This window comes from Protobothrops mucrosquamatus, unplaced genomic scaffold (assembly GCF_001527695.2).
Source record: "Protobothrops mucrosquamatus isolate PMUCROS unplaced genomic scaffold, P.Mucros_1.0 scaffold201, whole genome shotgun sequence".
NCBI lineage: Eukaryota > Metazoa > Chordata > Lepidosauria > Squamata > Viperidae > Protobothrops > Protobothrops mucrosquamatus.
Genome location: NW_015386556.1, coordinates 164,554 through 183,609, shown reverse-complemented (window position 1 = coordinate 183,609; position 19,056 = coordinate 164,554). Strand labels below are relative to the sequence as shown.

Below are 19,056 nucleotides of genomic sequence, written 5' to 3'. Positions count from 1 at the left end.
TTTCAGGGAAATAACCAAGGGAGGCAAAAAGGCTTTGGCTGCTGACTGTCACCCAGGCCAGAGACCCTCCAGCTGGCTCCTCGACCACCCCCGAGGGGGCTGCAGGCGACCTCCCTCCCCTTCCACTCTAGCCTTAATTCTGCACATGGCCAGAGGGGCTCCCGTCTCCTCTTGGCTCCTGGTGCTGGGAAGCCATCAAGGGCCCTCCAGGAATCCCCACGTCCGACTCTGGGCGGGCAGGGGGTAAGGGGGAGATAGGTGCCAGCCCCCCCCCCCCGGCTCTCTTCTGGGCTCACCACCCCAGCAACCTTCCTAGGTTTTTTAATTTTATAGTGGGACCTCACTGGAATTTGTAGCCTAAGGATTCCCCCCCCCCATACACTTTCTAAAAAGAATTCCCCGGTGTCTAGCCTGGGATGATGGGCACTGTGCTCTCCTGCAACACCTCATGTCTATCGGTTGTATTATGTGTTCGTTTTTAATTTTATAAGAATCGTTGCAGATCAAATCTGTATTATTTAATTTTGTTCTGTTTTAAAGTTGCTGATGAAGAGAACCATCAGTTTTTGTAAAATAAATTCTCTAATATGCTGGAAATCTCAGTCTTCTTTTCTGGGGGTGGTAAAGCTCCGGATGGGAGGGAGGTCCCGTCCAACCTCAGCCCCCGGGGGGCTCTATCCTGGGGTGGTGCCATTGTCGGGGTGCCTGTGTGACCCTGACTGGGGCCAGGAGGGACTACTGTTCTTCCAATAGCCACCCCGGTCTGGCATTTGCCCCCCCCCCCATCGTCGCAAGTCAGGGCAGAGAGAGGTGGAGGCAGCGATTCTGACCACATTTAATGCACGTAACAATCCAAGCACACAAAAGTTGCAGGCAACGGAACAACACAGCTACAGAAGAGGTTGGCAGGGTGAGGCCCCCACTGGCCCCTGGCTGCTCCCAGGCACTTCTGTCCCTGGAGTAGCCCACCTACCCTATTTCAAGGCTGCCCTTTTAAAACTTCCTTCTCCCCCCACCTTTAAAATCATAAACAGAGCCCCCCCCAGCCTTGCAGCAGCTTAGTGGTTATAACCCCCATTGCGCTTGGCTCTCCCTCCCCCAGCCCAACCCCCGTCCCGCCCGGCCAGTCCCAACTCTGGTCAACGGCCTTGCAAGTTGCTTCCAAAGGCAGGAAGGGGCTCCACAGCCAGGACGCCCCTCCCCTCCGGGAAGCCAGCCTCTGGACTTGCAAGCAAAGGCAAACAATTTCACATGCATCAGTCTGGAGGGAAGGAGCTCCCCCCCCCAACCAGGGCAGAGGAGCTGGTTCTGTTCCCCCCCCCACGTATGGCTTTGGGTGGACTGACCCCTCTGGGGTGACCCAGGTGGGGGCCAGGAGGTGGCAGCTGTCAGTCCCCACTGTAGGAGCCCCAGTAAAATGTTGGGTGCCCAACCTCGTTGCTCCTCTTAACCGTGGGTGGAGGTCCTGCATTGCTCCTGGGCACGGCCTGTAGTACAATTCCAGCCCCCCGGGGGGGGAGCTTGAGGCTGGCGGTGGGGGGGAGAGGCTGCAGCCTAGGTCAGGGTGATGTAGGCAGAGGCTTTTTCTTTCAGCTGCCGCAGGCACAGATGGCAGCTCCAGCTCCCTGCAAGCGGAAGCAGCCGGGGGTCACAGCCTGGCCTTCTCCACAAAGGGAGCCACCCCACTGCCCTGCCCTGCCCTGCCCCTGCCTGGCTGGCTGGCTGTCCCTTACCTTCAGGGGGCTCGGCCATCGGTGGGCTCAGGCAGTACATGTGGTAGCCGCGGTCACAGTCATCGCAGAAAAGCAGCTGGTCCTGGGGGGGGGAGGAAGGGGCCACCACTGAGAGGCGCATCGGGGACCTTGCTCCAAAGGGCAGGGGAAGCAGCTCCCCCCCGCCATGGCTACCATGACTGAGCCTGCCGCCAGCCTAGGAAAGAGCCACAGAAAGGGCCACGCTTTCTGCAGGCCACGGCAGGCAGCTCCTGGTAACCCTGCAGTGGGAGCGCTGCTCTTGTTGTCCAGGTGGCCCTTCCAAACCCAGCAGCAGCAGCAGGTGGCTTACGTCGTTTTCGGAAGTGCCACAGAGGCTGCAGCTTTTGCACTCGATGCACTGCCAGCGGTAGGTCCGCACAGCGGCCGTCATGTTCACTGTGAACTGCAGGCACGACGGGTGCCCTGGGGGGAAAGAACCAGCAGTCCCTGTGGTGGGCAGAATGGCCTCCAAGGGCCAGCAGCCCAGCAGGGAAGCTGAAGGACTTCGGGGAAGGAGTGGGGCAGAGTAGTGCAGGGACCCCTGGCCTGACAGAGAGGGCACGCAAGACCCAAAGCTCCACCGCCCCCCTACTGTCAACTACAACCCAGCCCTGGGGCTTTTTCCACACCTCACCAGGCGAGGACCTTAAGGCACCCTTCAGGTGGTGCCTCTGAGCCCCAGGTGAGTCCTGCCACTGGGCAAAAAAGACTGCCTGCTGGCAGAGCATCCTATAAAAGTGTTGGGCATACTCACCATGCCAAGCCACAAAATTGCCAGGCCTAGCAGGGTTTTAGCAATCCTCATTCGTTGTGCTGTCTGGAGCCACCGAATTCCCAACTACCACCCTGTTCCCTTCCTCCAAAAAGGGGGCGCAAAGTTTTGGGCTCATGGGTCCCGGGGGGGGGCAAACACCGTAGCTGCATCAAGCCCGCAGGTGCCATTTGGCCAGAGGCTGAGGCGGCTCACCTGAGCGTCCACAATCGGCACAGGAGATTAAGTCCTCCGGGCAGCCAGTCTTCCTGGAGCCGCCTAGACAGAAATCACAATAACCATTTGGTATGACTGTCCCATCCGGAGCTTTCTTAGCTGCAAAACAGCAAGGAGAGGTCGAAATCAGGGGTGGGCCCACACGCCCCTCTGTCTTCCAATCAATCCCCCCCCCCGCACCGCGGAGGCGGTGGGGTTGCCACATCCAGTCGGCCACTCGCTCGCTCGCTCGCTCGCAAACTGCCCTCCCGAGGCGGCAAGACCCGCTCTTCCCGCTACGCCTCCTGCGCCCCTCTGCCTGGCGCGGGGGCGTAGCAAGCTGCTGGCCGTGCACGACAGAGCCCCCAAGGGAGAAGACACACACACACACCCCACACACACACACACGCGCGCGCCCAGCTCAAGCGCTCCTCGGGCAGCCTGCAGGGTGGGCACATTGCAAAAGGTGGCAAGTCGCAATCGCGCAGCTGCCTGATGGAAGCCGCCTGCCTCGCTGAGAAGGTGCTGCCCTTCCCTGCTGCTTCCAAAGCTCTTCCCTCTTCCGCTCTCTGCCTTTCCTGGTCGCTTTTCGGGGGATCCCGGAAGAGTTGGGAGGAGATCCCGAACGGAGACTGTGCCCGCAGGACAGACAAGGGGAAGGGGGCGCTTCCTCTCACCCTCCCCACAACTCTGGAGAAGCCCCCGAGGGACGTGGGAGGAGGGGCCGCACGGGGGTCCCAGACAGACCCCGCGTTCCCAGGCTCCAGCCTCTCAGCACTGCTGTGGGGGTTTACCTGTGTGCCTGCGCTGGTTCTCTGGGACCCAGTTCAGTTCTTTGTAAAACTCTAGAGAAAGCCAGAAACGGCAAGAAGAAAAAGAAAAAAGGGAAATAAGCACAGAAAAGAAAAAAATAATAAAGGAATATATTTGACTTGACTCGGTTTAGGGGAACCAAGCCTGGGAGGGGCGCCTGCGTTCTCCGGGCCTCTGGCTTGTCTGGACGAGCAGGTGAGCGAGCGGGGAAACGGCCGAGCTGCTTTGGGAAGGAATGGGGGCGCCGTGGGGCGGGGGCCACGAGAGGGGCGGGGAGGCAGCTTTTGGGCGAAAAGCAATCCAGGCGGTGCGAGCGAGTCCGCGACCGGCGCTGGGAGAGAGAAAGCAGGTCTCGGACGAGGCGGGGGGCACCTGCAGGCCCCCGGCCCTTTTCTCCAGGGACGGCGGCTCCAAACAGCCCCTTCCCCCACCTCCCGGTTGCTTTGTGCACACTCTGCTCCGGCGACGGCGCTGGTGTCTCCATAGCAACCACCAAGACCGGGGAGGGGATGTCTTTGTTGGGGAGGGGGCGGCCTCTTTCCCTCCCCCTTCCCCTCCCCCCAAGTCTATGGAAGGGATCCGGAGAAGCTTCGTCCGGCATGCCCACCTGCAGAGGCTTTTCCACGTCCCCCTCCTCCCCAAAAGAAACGGGGGTCCCATCTCTGCAGCCTTCTCAGCGGAAGAGCCCTTCCTCTTCCGCCCGGTCCGGCCTCTCCCTTCCCTTAAACTCTCTCTCTCTCTCTCTCTCTCTCTCTCTCTCACACACACACACACACACACACACACAAAAGGCGAGAAGCCCAACCTCTGTTCGGAAGCTGTGCAGGCATCTCTTTGCGCACTCAGCCCCCAAGCTTTCCTGGATAGGCAGAGGCTTCCATGTGCATATATGTGCAAGCATGAATGCTCCCTCCCCCACCTGCTTGCCTTCCCAGCTCCCATTCCCCAAACAGCCTCGGTCTCCCCTAGACCCATTTCCCCCCCCTCCTTGGATAAGCCCAAGCTGGAAATCTTCCACCTGCCAAGTTCGCCCACCGTGTTTCCATGGCAACTGCATCAGGATGGGAGATGCTCGGAGTGGAGCCTCCCTTAGTGGCAGATGAGTGGGGGGGAGACTTTCTGGGAGGGTGAGGCGATTGCCTGTCTCGAATGTGACAACTTTGGGGACTCAGAGTCCCCCCCATCCAACCCCTCCAGGCTGAGACCTCCAGCTGCTGCACTCTCACAAAAGAAAGCAATTGCAGCTCCATGGGGGGGTCCTTCATGGGTGGGCTGGCATCTAGGGCATTTCCTCCACCGGAAGACCTGGCCAGCAAAGGAGGCTGGGCCCTCTGCCCCCTTTGAGGCAAGGACTAACCGTGGGAGGGAAGGGCAGCATGGATGGACCAGGGTTTTCCTTGGCCGGCTGGCAACTCTGGCAGGACTTGGAGCTGAGAGCTTCCCCACTCAAGGTGGGGGGGCTGCAGATTGCGGCCCTTTGCCCCAGAGTTGTGCTGCTGGCCCTCTGGGTGCTGCCTGGGAGACCCTGTCCCCCTTTAAACCCAACAGAAAGCCGCCCCCCCAGCTAAAGGGGCTAGAGGCAGGGCACAGCACTGGCACAAAGGCAGGGGGGAGGCGACACTCACGTTTGTGGTTGTTCTTGCGGTGGAAGGGCAGGGTGTGCCGCTCCGGACCCTCTTCACCTTCCTCTTCCGCCAGGTGTGTGTGCGTGTAGTGGTAACTGAGTCCAGGGCGGTTCTTGTAGCGTTTCCCACAGACTGAAAAGCCCAGAAAGCTGCTGAGGAGGCACCGCAAAGGCTGGCCCAGTTGGTACCCCAAAAGTTCCCCAGCTTCTCTGCCCTCCTGGAAACTGCAGGCTTCTCCGCTCTCCAAGGTGATTTTGGGGGGCTGCCAAGGGTGCCCCCCACCCCCAGAAGGCCCTACAGGGGCATTCTCCTGGCCAGCCTGTGCCCACTCCCCTTCCTTCCCCTGCAGCCCCTCATCAAGGAAATTGGGTGGATGTGGGGCCTCATAACAGCAGTCAGCCTGGTGGGACACGCCCCAAACCACCACCCCACAACCTCAGCCCAGAAACCTCCTGCAACTCTCCCAGAAGGATGTTGCACTCACTGTCGCACACATAGGGCTTGTCCCGGTCTTCCAGCAGGGCTGCCTCCGGCCTCTTCCGCAGCCCTCCGATCCCGTAGGCCTGTGTGGGAAAGAAAGGCAATGAAACACTCCCGGGACCCTTAAACGGAGGCAACTTTCTAGACCTCATGAACATTGGTGGGTGGTCTGTGGGGAAAAGGAGACACACTTTGGACCTCATTGCACAAGCGTCCCTCATTTTCAGGGGGCCCCTCCCCCTCCCCACCATCACCTGTGCTGTCACCCTCCCTGCTTTTTGCCCCCTTCTAGGAATCACTTCCGTGTTTTCGCCTTCTGACACAGCTGAGGGGAGACAATTTGAATCAATTCTGTACCCTAAAGGAAATGATCTACTTTTACTTCTGGCATTTTGCTTTGAGTTTCATAGGGGGAGGGTGACTGGGAGTAGCTTTAGTGGTCTCTAGCAGGTCAGAGAGAGACCCCGCTCTCTGTTTTCCACTGACCCCTCCACACAACCCAGGAACAGCCCAGAACTACAGGCACCAGGCTTCATCCCCCTGGTTGCTCTCCGGGGTCCGTGCCAGAAAAAGGGGTTCTGGATCCCCTGAAAGCAGCCCCTTCCTTGCCCCTCCTCCCCACCGTGGCTCTTTCCCCAGGGGGAGGCTGCCATCCAGCACGCCACCTGGTGTGGAGGTGTCAGCTGAGGAACCCAGGGGCTCCAAGGCAGCTGGCCAGGAGCCCCTCTGGTGGGGGCCCTCCCCCCTTGCCCAGGCTGGCAGCTAAGGAGGACACCAGGCCCCACGTGCCCCAAAGGCAGCTGTGGCAGAAGGCCTTGGACCAAGCCAGCCCCTTTCGGTTGGGTGGTTGCCCGGAGGAAGCCCACCACCTCTTGTTGGGAAGCCTGCAGCTAGACTCCTCCGTTGCTGGAGGTTCTGCCAACTACTCGAGCAAACGGCTGGGACTGGTGGACGAGGGTCTCTCTTTTGACCCTGCCTGAAAACAGTCGGAAACCAAGTGATCTTTTCCCTCTAACTTTCTGATCGTATTTTCGAAGATGTAGAAAACATGCTGGTTTTGTGAGCTGGACAAGCCTGTCGGTGGTGTGGCTCAGCCGGGGCTTTTTACAGCCGGGCATATTTTTCTTGTCAGTGGCTGCTGTGAGCCGAAGATGCTGCAAACTTGTGCCCCTGCTGCCCCAGACCCCCCCCACCTCACACACACACACACCCCGTGCTGCCAAGCGGAGGCGGGGCCCACCTTGCTCTTGGCCTTGTTCTTCCGCCGGGGGACGTCATCGTCCAGGTCCTCCGGGTCCAGATCGTGCAGGAATTCCCCAAGAGGAGCCTTCTGTGAGAAAGGGGAGGGGGCACATCAGAGGCTGCTCCCCCCAGATCCCGGACCAGGCTCAGCTGGAGGGCCTGTGGACGCTGGAACCAGGAGGCTGGAGGGGAGGGGGAAACCACAAGGAGACCTCCCAGATTGTTCCCTCATCCTGAGGGCCTGGGGGGGGGACCCCGGCCCTCTGCCTCCCTCACTGGGCAGTCGGAGATCAGCTCATCCTCCTTCGTCTCCGGCTTCTTGTCTCCCATCTCCGCACAGAGCAGGGCCTCCAGGACGGGGCCTTCTGGGAGAGAGGCCTCCTTCTTCAAGGGGGGCTCACAATCTGGGGGGAAAGTGGAGGATGAGTCAGGCAGAAGAAACCCCTCCTCTGGTCTTCCTTGCGTCTTTCAGGCACTACCTCCCCCCCCCTCCCGACTGCTGTTTCTTGCCAGGGAGACGCTTCATCCCAGAGCAACACCTGGCTTAGTTCGCACCCAGAACCTGCAGAACTCCTCCTCCTCACTTGTACCCCCGCCCCCCCGCCTCCTGCCTCTGGCCCCTTCCTCTTCCAAGGTAAGGGCATCATCCTCACCACACACAGCTCTTCCCAAGGGCCTGGGGGCCACTCTGACCTCCCCCAGCCCCACCCCAGCAAGCTGCAATCCCTTTTGCAAGCCCCAAGGTCAGTCTCAGCCTGTGCAAGAGGGGAGTCTGCAGGCAGCAATTCCACAGGCTCTCAGGCAGAAAAGGGCCTCAGTGTTGTGAGGAAGGGAACTCTTTTCAATGGTCTCCTCACCGCAGATGCTTTAATTTTGTTGGCTATCCAGAGCTCCTTTTGGCAGACGGGCAGCTCCGTAAGTTGGCTTAATAACTAAACCATCTCCCCAATTCTGCTCGGCAAGGCTGGCCACCACCCGGCAAGGGCTCCGTGTGCTTTTCCGTAAACCATGGTTCAAAGCCAAGTTCTGATCTGGCCTTTTGAGCGTTCCCATTCAGCCGCGGCCCCAACTGGTCTGTTTCACTTGGTTGGCAACTGGCATCTTTCGCCACTCTGAAGCTCCCAGAATCCCAGGGGCCGTTTTTGGCCAGGGAGCTGCAGAGAAGGCCCCCAGGGCAGCTGAAACGCCCTCCGCCCCCCTCGCCCCCAGCTCCTTACCAATCTTGAACTCACAGGGCCGCAGCCGTGGGTCCTCCAGGATGTTCAACCGCCGCCTCTTCCGCCAGCAGCGAGCCGGGTAGGTGTAGATCTGACCGGGTGCCAGGCCTGGAGGGGAGAGGGGTGAGTTGCCCACAGTCTTTCCTGAACTTGGCAGGGAATGGGGGGCAAGTCTCCCTCCCCTGGTGTCTGAAGAAGGCTGGCAGAGGAGCCTCAGTTCTGCCAGCTCCCTGAAGCGGAGCAGCTTTGGGTTGCTGTGCCCTCCTGGCATGGTGCTTGGCATGGGGGGGTGCCTTAAAAGCAGGCTTCATTCCTCTCTGCTCTTTTTCCACCAATGACCCCAGCCCGTCCTGATGCCCAGGGAGCTCAGGAGGGATAACTGAGCCCTGGGGGGAGGGATGCCCACCTATCGGCCTCTCTCATCTCTTTCAGGCTCCTAGTCCTCATGAAGTCAGAGTTTGTGCTTCTCTCTCCTCCCCCCAGCTAACCACTTGGCTCTTGTGGCCCCTACGTACAATACCCAGCCTAGTGGGCATGTCCGCACCTGGGCCCCGGTGGGTCTTCTCCATCCAGATGTAGCAGTTGTTCTGAGCGACCCCTGTCTGCGAGTCCAGGAACGGCAGGCGCATGCTGCGCTCAGCGCACAGGCGGGCATTGTAACTACGGCAGTGCTCGATGGCTTCTCGGTAGAAATCTTCGCCCAGGCTGCAAGAGAAGGCCCGGCCCTCAGCCAACACGCCTCGGTCGCTCCGGCTGCCCAGCGCGGTTCCGAGACCAGCCCTCGCCGGAAGCTGCCGGGAGCTGAGAAAGCGGATCCAGGGATTCCCCGCGGGGACTGGAGAAGGCCACCGCTGGCTGCAGCGTGGAGAGACCCCGCACCACTAGAGGCAGCAGGGCATGGGACCTCCCCCTCCCACCGTTCAGGAGAAACAGAGCTGGTCCCCGAGAGGAAGAGGCGATGGCTTCGGCTGACCCAAAGGGTGAGGAGGAGGAGGAGGAGGAGGAGACCCTTCGTCCCTGGAAGAGTCCCCTCCCCTGGGAAACCAGCCCGAGAGACCCCTGCCCAAAGGGGATCCGAAGACCGTTCCTAGCCCGGCAAAGTCTCGGCTCGAAGGCACCGGCTGGGGCATGGCATCAAGCGGCCCTCTGTCTATCTGCTGGCCCGGCCCAGGAGTGCCCGGGGATGCGGAATGCCTTCAGTTCCTCCCACGGGGAGGCTGAGCTCCTCCGGCACCGAACAATGGGGGAAAGAGCAGTAGCGGACCCCACCCCGGCAGCCGGGCCGCCTGCTGCTTCGGCTCGCCGTTGCATCCTGTTGGGGAAAGCCCCGGCACCTGTTTCCTCGGCACACCTGCTCTCGTACAACACGCGTGCCTACAGACGTCCACGCGGGGCACCGGGAAGGACGTCGAGACCCAGCCCTCGCTGGTGCCGATCCGCCGAACGCGAGGTCACACACACGCGGGGGCCTCTCTCAGAAGCCTCCCCACCCTTTCCAGCCCCAAGTGCCCTCCCCGTGCCCGTCTGTACTGCCAGCAACCAGGCAGACCGAGCCTCTTCTGCCCCCCCATCCGCCCCCCTCCTCCTTTCGCCGCCAAGAGCAGCTGCCGGAACGGCTGAGCCCCCGCCGCGCGAAGGAAGGGGAGGGAGACGCCAGTCATCTCCCTCCCCCCATTTTGCATCCCTGCCCCTTGTGCTTGCCGGGGAATCGTGCCACCCCCCTCCCCCCAGATGTGGGGCACTCACTCACCATTTGATAGACTTGTGCACAGCTGTGGCCATTTTGATACGGTAGGAAAATGCCTCACCCAGCCTGTCTGGGCTGGTGGGAGAAGCCACGGATTGCCCCTTTTCTTTTCTCTCTTTCTTTTTCTTTTTCCCAGCCCCCCTTTTTTACCTCTCACATCGGAATATACTGTACAATTTTATTCATTCTCGAGCAGCTTGCAGCAAGGGGGGCCAATCACAGTCCAGCTCCGCTGAGCCCGGTGCACCATGGGGAATGTAGTCTCTGGGTCTTACAGAAGACTTCTCTCCTCCACATACACACACAGACACTTTTTTGGCATTAATATTTCCCCCCTCCTTCCTTTGCAAGCGCTTTACCCGCTGGGGGTGGGAAGCAGGCATCTGTCACAAGAGGACTACAACTCCCACAAGGCCATGCGCTTGACAGCTGGGAGACCCACCTCCCAGGGAATGAGGGAGGGTTGGGGATATTAAAAAAAAATGGAAGAGGGAGTTAATCTCACTGTAAATTGCCTTGCTGCAAGAAGCCGCCCTTGCCAATGGCAGCGCGGCTTCCGTGGAGCGGCTCTGGCGGGCGGGCGGGGGTCTCGCCCCGGCGCGGAACAGAGACCGCCAAGATCGCAATCCGGGCTTGCTGAGTCGAGTGCAAGCGGGCGATGCCGAACCAGCAGCGGCAACACCTGGTCCGCGCAAGCTAGAGGAGTTAAACTCAATCACCGAGTCTGGCTCCGGAACCGATAGGGTGCTCTCGAACATGTGCAGAGCGCTTCCAGGCATGAAATACGTGGGGTCAAGGGGCAGCTGGACACGCAGGGCTTTTCCGCTCCAGGTCCAGCAGTCCCGCAGTTTCTCCACCGTTCGTTGGGCAGAGCTGCTCGGCAATCTCCACCCCATTTCCTCCGTCCCCTTTCGGATTGGGGGCGCTCCGCTCAACTGTGTTGGAAGCGGCCCCGAAGGACCCGAGTGGGGGGACTTCAACCGTCCATCTTTTGGCCCTTCACGTCTCCCGACGACCCGCTATAGCAAAGCCCCCCCCCCGGTCGCTAATCCCCGAGGCCAAACCCGCGGGCATAGTAGCGCCCCTCCTCCTGCCGCTTCCGCCTTTTGCGTGGGCACAGAGAAGAGTCGCGGCCCCCGGGAAGAACTGCTGCTGCCCTCCGGGCGAAGGCCTAACCCGCCGCCCCGCTTCCCGGGACCGCAGGAATCCGCCTCCCGACTCCTTCAACGAAGGCCGCCGGCGGAGGGACGGCGATCTCGGCGACCTCCCCTCCGCTGGGCAAAAGCGTCCCGGCGGCGGCCTTTGGCCCTCCTTCCTAGTGGCTGCGAGTTCCTCCCTTCGAGAGGTCCGTACGGCGGCCCTGCAAGGTTTTGGGGGCCGGAGCCCCTCAGGGTGAGAGGCGGACCACTCGGCCCTGGGCCTCTGTTGGCAAAAGGCGGCTGACGCGCCTCGCCTCGCCTTCCGACAGCCCAACGACCCGCGCGCCCGCCCGGCTGCCCCCACGCAGGCTGCCACGCGCGCTGGCCACCGCGCGTGAAGGGCGTCCTCCCCTTCGGCCCGTCCGTCCCTCCGCTTGGCGGTTTCGCTCCTCCTTCGGCGTTGGCTCTCCTCGAAAGGCGCCGCTCAAGGGAGGAAAGGGATTTCTGCGCTCGGAGCGCACAGCGACGTCCCGGGGCTGTTGCCCTGAGGCCTTGCCGCCCACAGCCCCCCTGCCTCGGCTCCGACCGTGCCTCGGCTCCGAATTGCGGCATGCCGTTAAACGCCGAATTCAGAGGCTGCGACCCCCACCAGCTGTGTTGCGCCCGGCCCTGGGGGAGGGTCGTAACCGCGGGCTGGTCAGGGTGCCTCAGTCAGCTCCGGGACGCGTTGGCAGTCCTTTGGGAAGAACTGAGCCCAGGCTGAAGGGTCCCTCGACATGTAGCTAAGATGGAGAAGGGGCCAGGCCCGAGCCGGAGAAACCACTGCCTGGCTGGGCATGGACATAGACTCCCAGCCACGTTTGGGGCCCCTTTGGCAGGAGCAAGGCCAGCCAGCACCATCAGTTGGTCCTGCAAACACCACCGGTGAACCTTCGTGGTTCATCCCCATAAAGTATCTGCTGGGACTGCAGAGGCTGCAGAAAGCCCCAAGCCAGGAAGCCCCCCTCCCACATTTGCCTTACTTGTGCTGAGAGGCTCACGGTGTCCTCCTTCACCCCCCCCCCCATAAAAGATACAAGCTTTGCAGCAGGATATTATATTACTGGCTCTGTTATTTATTATATAATACAAATAGGTGGGATTCTTTAATACAAAAAGTTTCAAAATAAGATAAAAAATAACACCCCCTGCCACTTTTGGAAACCTCCAGGCAGTCAGGCAAGGCATTGTTCCCCAACTTCTGTCTTCTCCACTCGCCCGAGGTGGAGGGGCAGGGAGAGAAGCAAGGGCACTTCTGCTTTTAGAAGGGGTGGGAGGCAGCTGCTTTCAAGAGCCTGCCTAAAGCCGGCTGTCCCATTGGAGGAGGAATAGCCGCCCCCCCCCCAGTCCTCCTTGCCTGGGCCAAATTGTGGGGAAACACTCAGCCTTTTCATCCCTGAACGGTGATCCTGAGCCCCCCCCCCCCAAGGAAAGAGATTCTTCCCAAGTCTTTACATCTTGGAGGGATTCTTCCCCACCTCCAACCCACTCACATGCTTGGATTACTGAGGTGAAGCAAGGGGAATCACCCTGGCATCACCCTGAAATGTACGGGAATGCCCTGTTCCCCCCCCCCGCCTCCCTCCCCCTGTCCTTTGAACACTAGTACCCTGCCAGACCCATAATTGGGAATATGCAAAAATAAGATTAACCTGAAGAGATTTTCTCCATCCCAGAAAAGTGGGGGGCACCTCTTCTCCAATAACCATCCCCCACCACTGTTTGGAGAAGAAAGCTGGTTCTTCCTCCTGCCCCCCCCCCCAGAGGAACAAAAAGAGCTTATGGGTCCCCCTTTAATCCAAACCCTTGCTTCTTGGGGGGGTGTAGTACCCTAACTCTAACCCTGTTTGTGCCCCCTCCCCCAAGTGCACAGCGTGTCAGAATCTCAGCCTTAGGAAGGGTTACTCGGCATAGGGAGAGAAAGGAGCCTATCTCACAGCTTCAGGCCAAACCACAGGCATGGGGGGGGGAGCTGAGGCGCCAGCAGTTCTACAAAGATCCCCCCCCTCTGGGAAGAGGGGAGGACAGCTGCCCAGAGAGCAGGGGGCCTGTCATGCGTGGAGTGGGGCACGCCAAAGAAAGATGGACACTGTTACTGACGAAGACACGGATGCTCTGGTGCTGCTGCTGCTGCACAAGGAGGGGTGGGGGGAAGAGAGCAGGGACCACCCGCTCCGTCCCCTGCCCTCTGGAGGCCTCTTGCTCACCCTGATTTCCAACTGGCCACCCGTTCTCGGCCTGGGCAGGAGAGGAACTGGCTTCCCAGCCGTGATCTGGCCAGGCTTGGGGGCAGCTCTCCCAATTTCCACAGGCTGCTTTTCGAAGTGCTGCTCCCGGCCAGTTCTCCCCACCTCAAAATTTAGACCATCTGGCCTAGCAAGGTGGGGTGCTAAGGGGCAACCTTAAGAATCGGGATCACAATTCTATTTCAAAGGTTTTCTGCCGGTCACCAGAAAAAGGGTTGGAAGCAGCAGGGGGAGCCTTGGACTCTAGGGCAGCCCACTGGGTTTCAAAGGGGTCAGGGGGCTCAGGGTGGGGCTCAGAAATGCCTGGGGAGGGTTGCTCAGGAGCCCAGACAGTCCCATTGGCTTTGAGCCGAGGGGGGTCCAGGAGGGCCTGAGGGAAGGGGCTGGCCTTGACCCCCAGCTTTGTAATGGGAGCCTGTGTGGCGGAGCAGAAGGCATTGGTCACCATTTGGGAGGGTGTGATGCCCACTATGGGCACGCTGGGGAGGGCAGGAAAGGGCACAGTGTACACAGGGCCCACAGGCACAAGGGTGGGGGGCATGTGGGGAGACGCAAAGATGCCTGCAGGGAGGGGGGCTGCCTCGTAGCTCAGAGGAAAGCCGGGTAGAGATGGGGGGGCGGCCAGAGGCACCTGCTGATGCTGCTGGGCCTTGGCAGCCTTGGCAACCTCTTCCAGCCAGCGCTCTGCCTCCGAGGGGGTCCTCTTATGTCCCGGCTGGAACAGGGGGTTGGCCTGGGGGTCGGTCCATGAGGAAGGGGGTCCTGAGAAGAGGGCAAGACAAAGGTCAGCCAGTGGCCCTCCCAAACAGGCCTCCAGAGCTCCCCCCTCCCCAGCAGAGGGGAAGTGGGCCTTCTGGCCCTACCTGTGCTGCCCCCTTCCGTGGGCATGAGGGCCGCGGGGGGCTCTCCGGCCGTCTGGGCGAGTGATGTGTCAATCTGAGTGCAGAGAGCTGAGATGCCGTCCGAGTCCCTGCTGGGGGCTGCCTCCGCCTCTAAGACTGGCAGACGAAAGGGAGGGAGGGAGAAGTCCAGCTTCCAGAGCAGCTGGCTCCTGGGGGCTTCCGTTTCCCCCTCCCCTGTTTTCCTTCTGCCCCCTTCTCCCCTGGACCAGAGGGCCCCTCTGGCCAGTAGCTCCTGCCCTCCTTCCCTCCCTGCATCGAGTGCCAGTCCCCAGAACAGGCCTCTGCCCCTGACAGGCGGCCGAGAGCCCCCCTGCCCGCCTCACCTGCGCTGCTCCCGGAGTGGCCCTTGCGCTGCAGGGTGGAGGGCAGCTCGTTGAGGCGGAGGGAGAGCTGCCTCTTGAAGGGGGAGTTCTGGCTCAGGCTGGGGAACCCTCGGAAGGAGCCTTGCCGCACCAGCTGCTCCAGGGGGGCGTGGCGGCGCGGGATGGCATGTGCCCCCCCAGCCTCAGAGGCCTTCTCCTCTGGTGAGGTGGCCCCCTGGGGAGGGGAGGCGCTGCCGGGCTGGGCGGGGGCCGGGATTGGGGCTGAGGGGGCGGCTGCTGCTTCCGCTGCAAAAGAGGAAACAAAAGAGGGGTCTCGCTGGTGCCGTTCCCCCAAGGCCCCTACTGTCCACTGGAGCACCCCCACCAGCGTGGCCAAGGCCCTCCTCCTTCCTTGTCCCCTGCAATGCTCGGCCCAGAGAGAGGCCAGGGTGCAGAGTCTCTCGGAAGGGCCGGGGTCCTCCCCACTGGAAAGTCATCAAATTACGGTTTGATCCTGGCTAGTCTCTCTGGACAGAAATCCATCATCCACAGCCAGCTATCTTTCCAAATCTTTCAACGGGGCAGCCACAGCACAAAGGCTTGCAGCCCGGGGTGCCCTCTGACGCGAATGCCCCGGTACCTCCTACCTTTTTTCCTGTCGTGGGGGGGGCGTGCTCCAGAGGGGCGGGAGGTGGGAGCTGGGGGGCCAGGCAGTCGGAAGGAGCCTTCCCGGGCAAAGCTGGTGCGGCTGGCGTCGAAGGAAGCCGTCACCCCACATTCCTTCTCGCGCTTCTGCTTGCGCTCCAGGCAGGCGGCAAAGGCACAGCCCACGGCGTGGCTCAGGCGCTCCCCCTGGCACAGAGGGACGAAGCGAGTGAACACGGGGCTCTGCTGTGGGGGGAGGGAGCTGGCAAATGGGGTGCGCCTTCCCCTCCCCTCCGTGAGCCTGGAAAGACGGCTGAAGAGGCAGGGAGGGTTGGAGCCCTGAAGGCAGAAAGGGCGAGCCCAGCCCAGGACATCCCGCCTGACCAGCCAGCATCCCAAAAGAGCCTGGAAAACGCCAGACCTTCTCAGAGCCACGAGGGGCTCGCTGGGCACCCTGGCCGCCCTCTGGGCAAGGGGCGCTGAGGCCAGGGCAGCTCCTCTTCAAGACTGCCCTCCCTTCCGGGCAGAGGGCCAGGAGAAGAAGCAGAGACGCTCTGCCAGGGCAGATTCCCTCCCTTGTGGCAGGGTGTGTGTATGTGTGACACACAGCACGCACCGAGTCCTTCAGAGCCAGGAAGCCGTGGCAGATCCAGCGCCGGGTGGTGCCGTCCCGGCAAATGTAGGAAAAGGCCTTGTCGAAGTTGCGATCCGGAGCACAGAAGGAAACCTTCTCGATGGTTTGGTCCACAATCAGGTCCTGGGGGGGGGGGGAAGAGCCACAGCTCCACCAGACTGAAAATAGGACATTTGCCCCCTACCTGCCTTGGGAGGACTGCACATGCTCTGGGTACTTTCTGCACATGCTCTGAGTACTTTCATGATTGTTGCTTGACCTGGACTGGGAAGGACCCCCCCCACTCCCACCCTGCCACGAGCAACGGTGTGGCTCTGGCTCAAGGGGGGAGGAAGCCTCGCCTCCTGCCATTCCCCCCCCCTGCTTAATCAGAGCCCAGCTGAGGCCAAGGCCAGCAATTTCTGGGCACTGAAGGGGAGACCCCCCTGGGACTGGCACACTGCCCTTCCCCACCACAATGCCTACCTTGGTCTTGTCGTCCACCACGCGCAGCCCATCGGCCGAGACCCACAGCACGGACTTCACAGATTTGCGGCTGCTCTGTGGAGGCCACGGAGAAGGACCACATCGGCAGGGGCCACCAAGAGCCGGCCTAGGCCCACCTCCCAAGTGGGGCTTAGCCCTCTTGCCCCTTCTCCAAACTCCTCTGGGCAGAAACAGGCCCACTGAGGGCGGGGGGGGGAGCAGGAGAGAACCCTATGGGCTATTTTGCTCTCCTTGGCACGGGGTGGGGGCCACTGGATTGGGGGCCCGTGTCAGGGAATCCTCACTTTACATGGGTGAATCCCGCCAAGTCTTCTGCCTGCAAACCTGCCCCCCCCAGCTCCCCCCCTGTCCAGGCGGGGGTGGGTCTTGTGAGGGCAGGAACAGGGGGAGGCGGAGAGAGGAGACGGGAGACTCCTGGATTAAGAGCCAGCAATCAAAGTGCCCGTTGCAACCTGTGCCTCGGATTAATTAGCTAAATTATTCAAAAGACTAAAAGGCCTTCTTAGTCAGGCCACTCTATTTTTGTTGGCACATTATTTATAAACACTGCAGTTTGCAGTGCAAACAGCTCCTCCCCTCCCCCCCCCTGCTCTTTGCCTTCTGGGAAATTCAGCCCTTCCCCACCCAGGGGTAGCCTGCTCACCCCTCTGCAAAACAATGGTTTTATATAAAAGCCACACCTTAAATCCATCAAATTATCTTTCACTAATCAATGCCTCGGCTTCCTCTGCTGGAATTAACACAAATGACAAACAGCAGCTTCACAGAGTAAAGCATAAAGCCTGCCTGCTTGTTTTGAGTCTTGTGATTTGAAGATAATCTTTAAAACTCGTCAATAATTATTTTAAAACGTTTTAGAAGGAGCAACTTTGTTTTGAAGTATGCTGAGATGGCTGTGTTTACTTGACATGCACAACCGTTGCACTTACACAACATGGTGAAATTGCCAAAGGTCAGCCTTAGTAAGGAGGTCGTGTGAACTCAGAGCCCTGGGTGAGTTACTGGCTTCATGAATGGTGCAAAGATGAATCCAGGCAATATTTTGTGCAAAGTTGCTGATGAGTCACCCAAAGACCGAAGAGGCGGTTTGGGGCACGACCCCCCCCCGCCAGACTCAGACTGAAGGAGGGGAACTCCCGCTGGGGGCTGACGGGGTCCAGCATCCACTATGATTCTGTGTGGCCAATAAGACCCTGCAGCCATCTGGCAGCCCCCCTAGCAGAGGCCTAATTAACAGAAAGTCAAAGAATTATTATATTTATGTTAAAGGGGAGTTAAAGCACATTATGGACTTGGTTATTTATATAGCTGGTTAATGTTAGTTAGATTATGATTATTATATTTGTAACCCTGTATTCAGCTCTGGGAAGTGGGGGAGGGAGGGGGGGTTAGGGTGGGTTGGTTTTGGGGTTTATATTGTAACTTTTATAAAACTTTTCAATAAAAAAAAAGAGAGAAAGTCAAAGAAATGAGGAAGCTGCAAAGTGGGCTTAAGGCCCTTGGACTCCCACTGCTCGGGGCCCGAGACAGGTGCGCAACCCCTGGTCTGGCCAGAGCTCTCCTTGGGCATCAGCCCCCTCCTGGCCAGCTGGACCCTCACCGCTTTCAGCTTCTTCACCGCCTCTTCACACACCTGCATCCCTCGGGACTCCTCCACTTCCACGTAGCCCAGGTACTGCAGGGAGGGAGGGAGGGGGGAGCTGTCAGCAGAGGGGATCTTGGTGCCACGGAAGTGAAAGGGCAGCAGAGGCCACATTGCGTGGCTGTCCCGGATGCCGAGAAGCTGATCAGCCCTGCTGGTGGGCGAGGCACAAATCGAGGGGACCCAGCGCAGCCCCAATCACTAGAGTCCCCCCCTTTGGTTGCAAGACAAATAAATAAAGAGGCTGCCCACCCACAAGGGTCGGAGGATCAGCCCCTTTGGCCAGGGCCTCAGTGGGGCTGCGGAGGGGCGTTGGGCCAGCCTGAGAAGGAGAGGCCGAAGCCAGGGCTCAAGGGCCACTCACCCGCACCGGGAAGCTGCAGCGCCCCTTACGCACCGCCTCTTCATCGGCCTGCCACTGGTGGGGGCGGCTCGCCTCGGGCATGTAGGACGGTTTCTTGCGCCGAAGACTCTGCCGCAGTCTGTTCATTGCTCACCTGTGCCGGGCCTGAGGTAGGAGAGGGCAGTTGAGCCAGCTGCCCTCTGGGGAAGGAGCAGCGCACAGCCCTGACAGACGGGCCCAGGCTTCAGCGAGGCTCTCCTTCTGGTACCCAGGAGCGCAAGGTGGGGGCAGAGTTCACCTGCTGAGTGGGGGAGACCCTCTCCCCTTTTTCTCTCAGGCTCCAGGTGGCCTCAGAGGGCTGCAGCCTCCTGGAAACTCAGGACCAAAGGAAGTTTCTGGCATTGCAGGATCTCCCCTTTGTCTGACACCTCCCAGCCCCCACTCAGGGGGCTTGCAAACCAGCAGCCCTTTTCCCCCCGTGTTTTCTCCTGCTTTAGCCCTACATCAATCTCTGGGTCCCACCAGAAGGTCTTGCCTGGGCTTGGACCACCGCACCTCATCCTCATCAAATAAGGTGGGGGGGGCAGAGGGTCTTCCCCCATTCCATTTTGGAATAGGTGTGAGGGGGGGGCTCTCAGCCATGGTCTGATATTGCAAAAGGTGCAGTATCCTGGCCCCCTTCAGAAGGGGGGCCCTTAGTTTGCATGCTGCTTCACTGGCACCCCAGCATTGGGGGGCAGGTAGAACCCCAGCTCCGTCCCTTCCGTGTTTCTGCTCCCCACCAGTGTTGCTGTCTTGAACAACGGCAGTGAGGGGCGCAAGGCTCCCCGTGC

The 19,056-nt window shown here is 60.4% G+C and overlaps 2 protein-coding genes across 4 annotated transcripts; both read right to left on the bottom strand.

Annotated features, from left to right (window-relative positions):
* Window positions 1-1,554: 1,554 nt before the first annotated feature.
* Window positions 1,555-9,880, bottom strand: DPF1 (double PHD fingers 1). 3 transcript variants are annotated; one of them, XM_015813901.2, is made up of 12 exons: window positions 9,849-9,880; window positions 8,643-8,803; window positions 8,099-8,206; window positions 7,158-7,285; window positions 6,880-6,969; window positions 5,644-5,722; window positions 5,160-5,291; window positions 3,516-3,566; window positions 2,722-2,841; window positions 2,065-2,177; window positions 1,734-1,815; window positions 1,555-1,625 (listed from the first exon to the last, which is right to left on the bottom strand). In XM_015813901.2, the coding sequence occupies exons 1-12, from the start codon at window positions 9,878-9,880 to the stop codon at window positions 1,555-1,557; spliced, it is 1,167 nt and encodes a 388-aa protein (XP_015669387.2). The 3 variants fall into 3 exon arrangements, with proteins under 3 accessions (XP_015669387.2, XP_015669386.1, XP_015669388.1); XM_015813900.1 differs by lacking the exon at window positions 9,849-9,880 and having other exon boundaries at window positions 1,734-1,841; window positions 2,061-2,177; window positions 8,643-8,796; XM_015813902.1 differs by lacking the exons at window positions 5,160-5,291; window positions 9,849-9,880 and having other exon boundaries at window positions 1,734-1,841; window positions 2,061-2,177; window positions 8,643-8,796.
* Window positions 9,881-13,438: 3,558 nt separating this feature from the next.
* On the bottom strand, window positions 13,439-18,370 carry NUMBL (NUMB like endocytic adaptor protein). Its single transcript, XM_015813862.1, has 8 exons — window positions 18,245-18,370; window positions 17,839-17,913; window positions 16,218-16,292; window positions 15,735-15,875; window positions 15,121-15,325; window positions 14,495-14,779; window positions 14,133-14,261; window positions 13,439-14,031 (listed from the first exon to the last, which is right to left on the bottom strand). Exons 1-8 carry the CDS (start codon window positions 18,368-18,370, stop codon window positions 13,439-13,441), a joined length of 1,629 nt encoding a protein of 542 aa, XP_015669348.1.
* Between the last annotated feature and the right edge of the window lie 686 nt (window positions 18,371-19,056).

Excerpts from the sequence above, each read along its gene's own strand:
- DPF1 (XM_015813901.2), bottom strand. The coding sequence starts at position 9,880 with ATGGCCACAGCTGTGCACAAGTCTATCAAATG. Across the intron at positions 8,207-8,642 it reads GAAGACCCACCGGGGCCCAG|GCCTGGCACCCGGTCAGATC; the intron begins GTGCGGACATGC and ends TCTCCCCTCCAG. Across the intron at positions 1,816-2,064 it reads GTGGCACTTCCGAAAACGAC|GACCAGCTGCTTTTCTGCGA; the intron begins GTAAGCCACCTG and ends TCCCCCCCCCAG.
- NUMBL (XM_015813862.1), bottom strand. The coding sequence starts at position 18,370 with ATGAACAGACTGCGGCAGAGTCTTCGGCGCAAGAAACCGTCCTACATG. Across the intron at positions 16,293-17,838 it reads CGGTGAAGAAGCTGAAAGCG|AGCAGCCGCAAATCTGTGAA; the intron begins GTGAGGGTCCAG and ends TGGCCTCCACAG. Across the intron at positions 15,876-16,217 it reads TGGTGGACGACAAGACCAAG|GACCTGATTGTGGACCAAAC; the intron begins GTAGGCATTGTG and ends CCCCCCCCCCAG.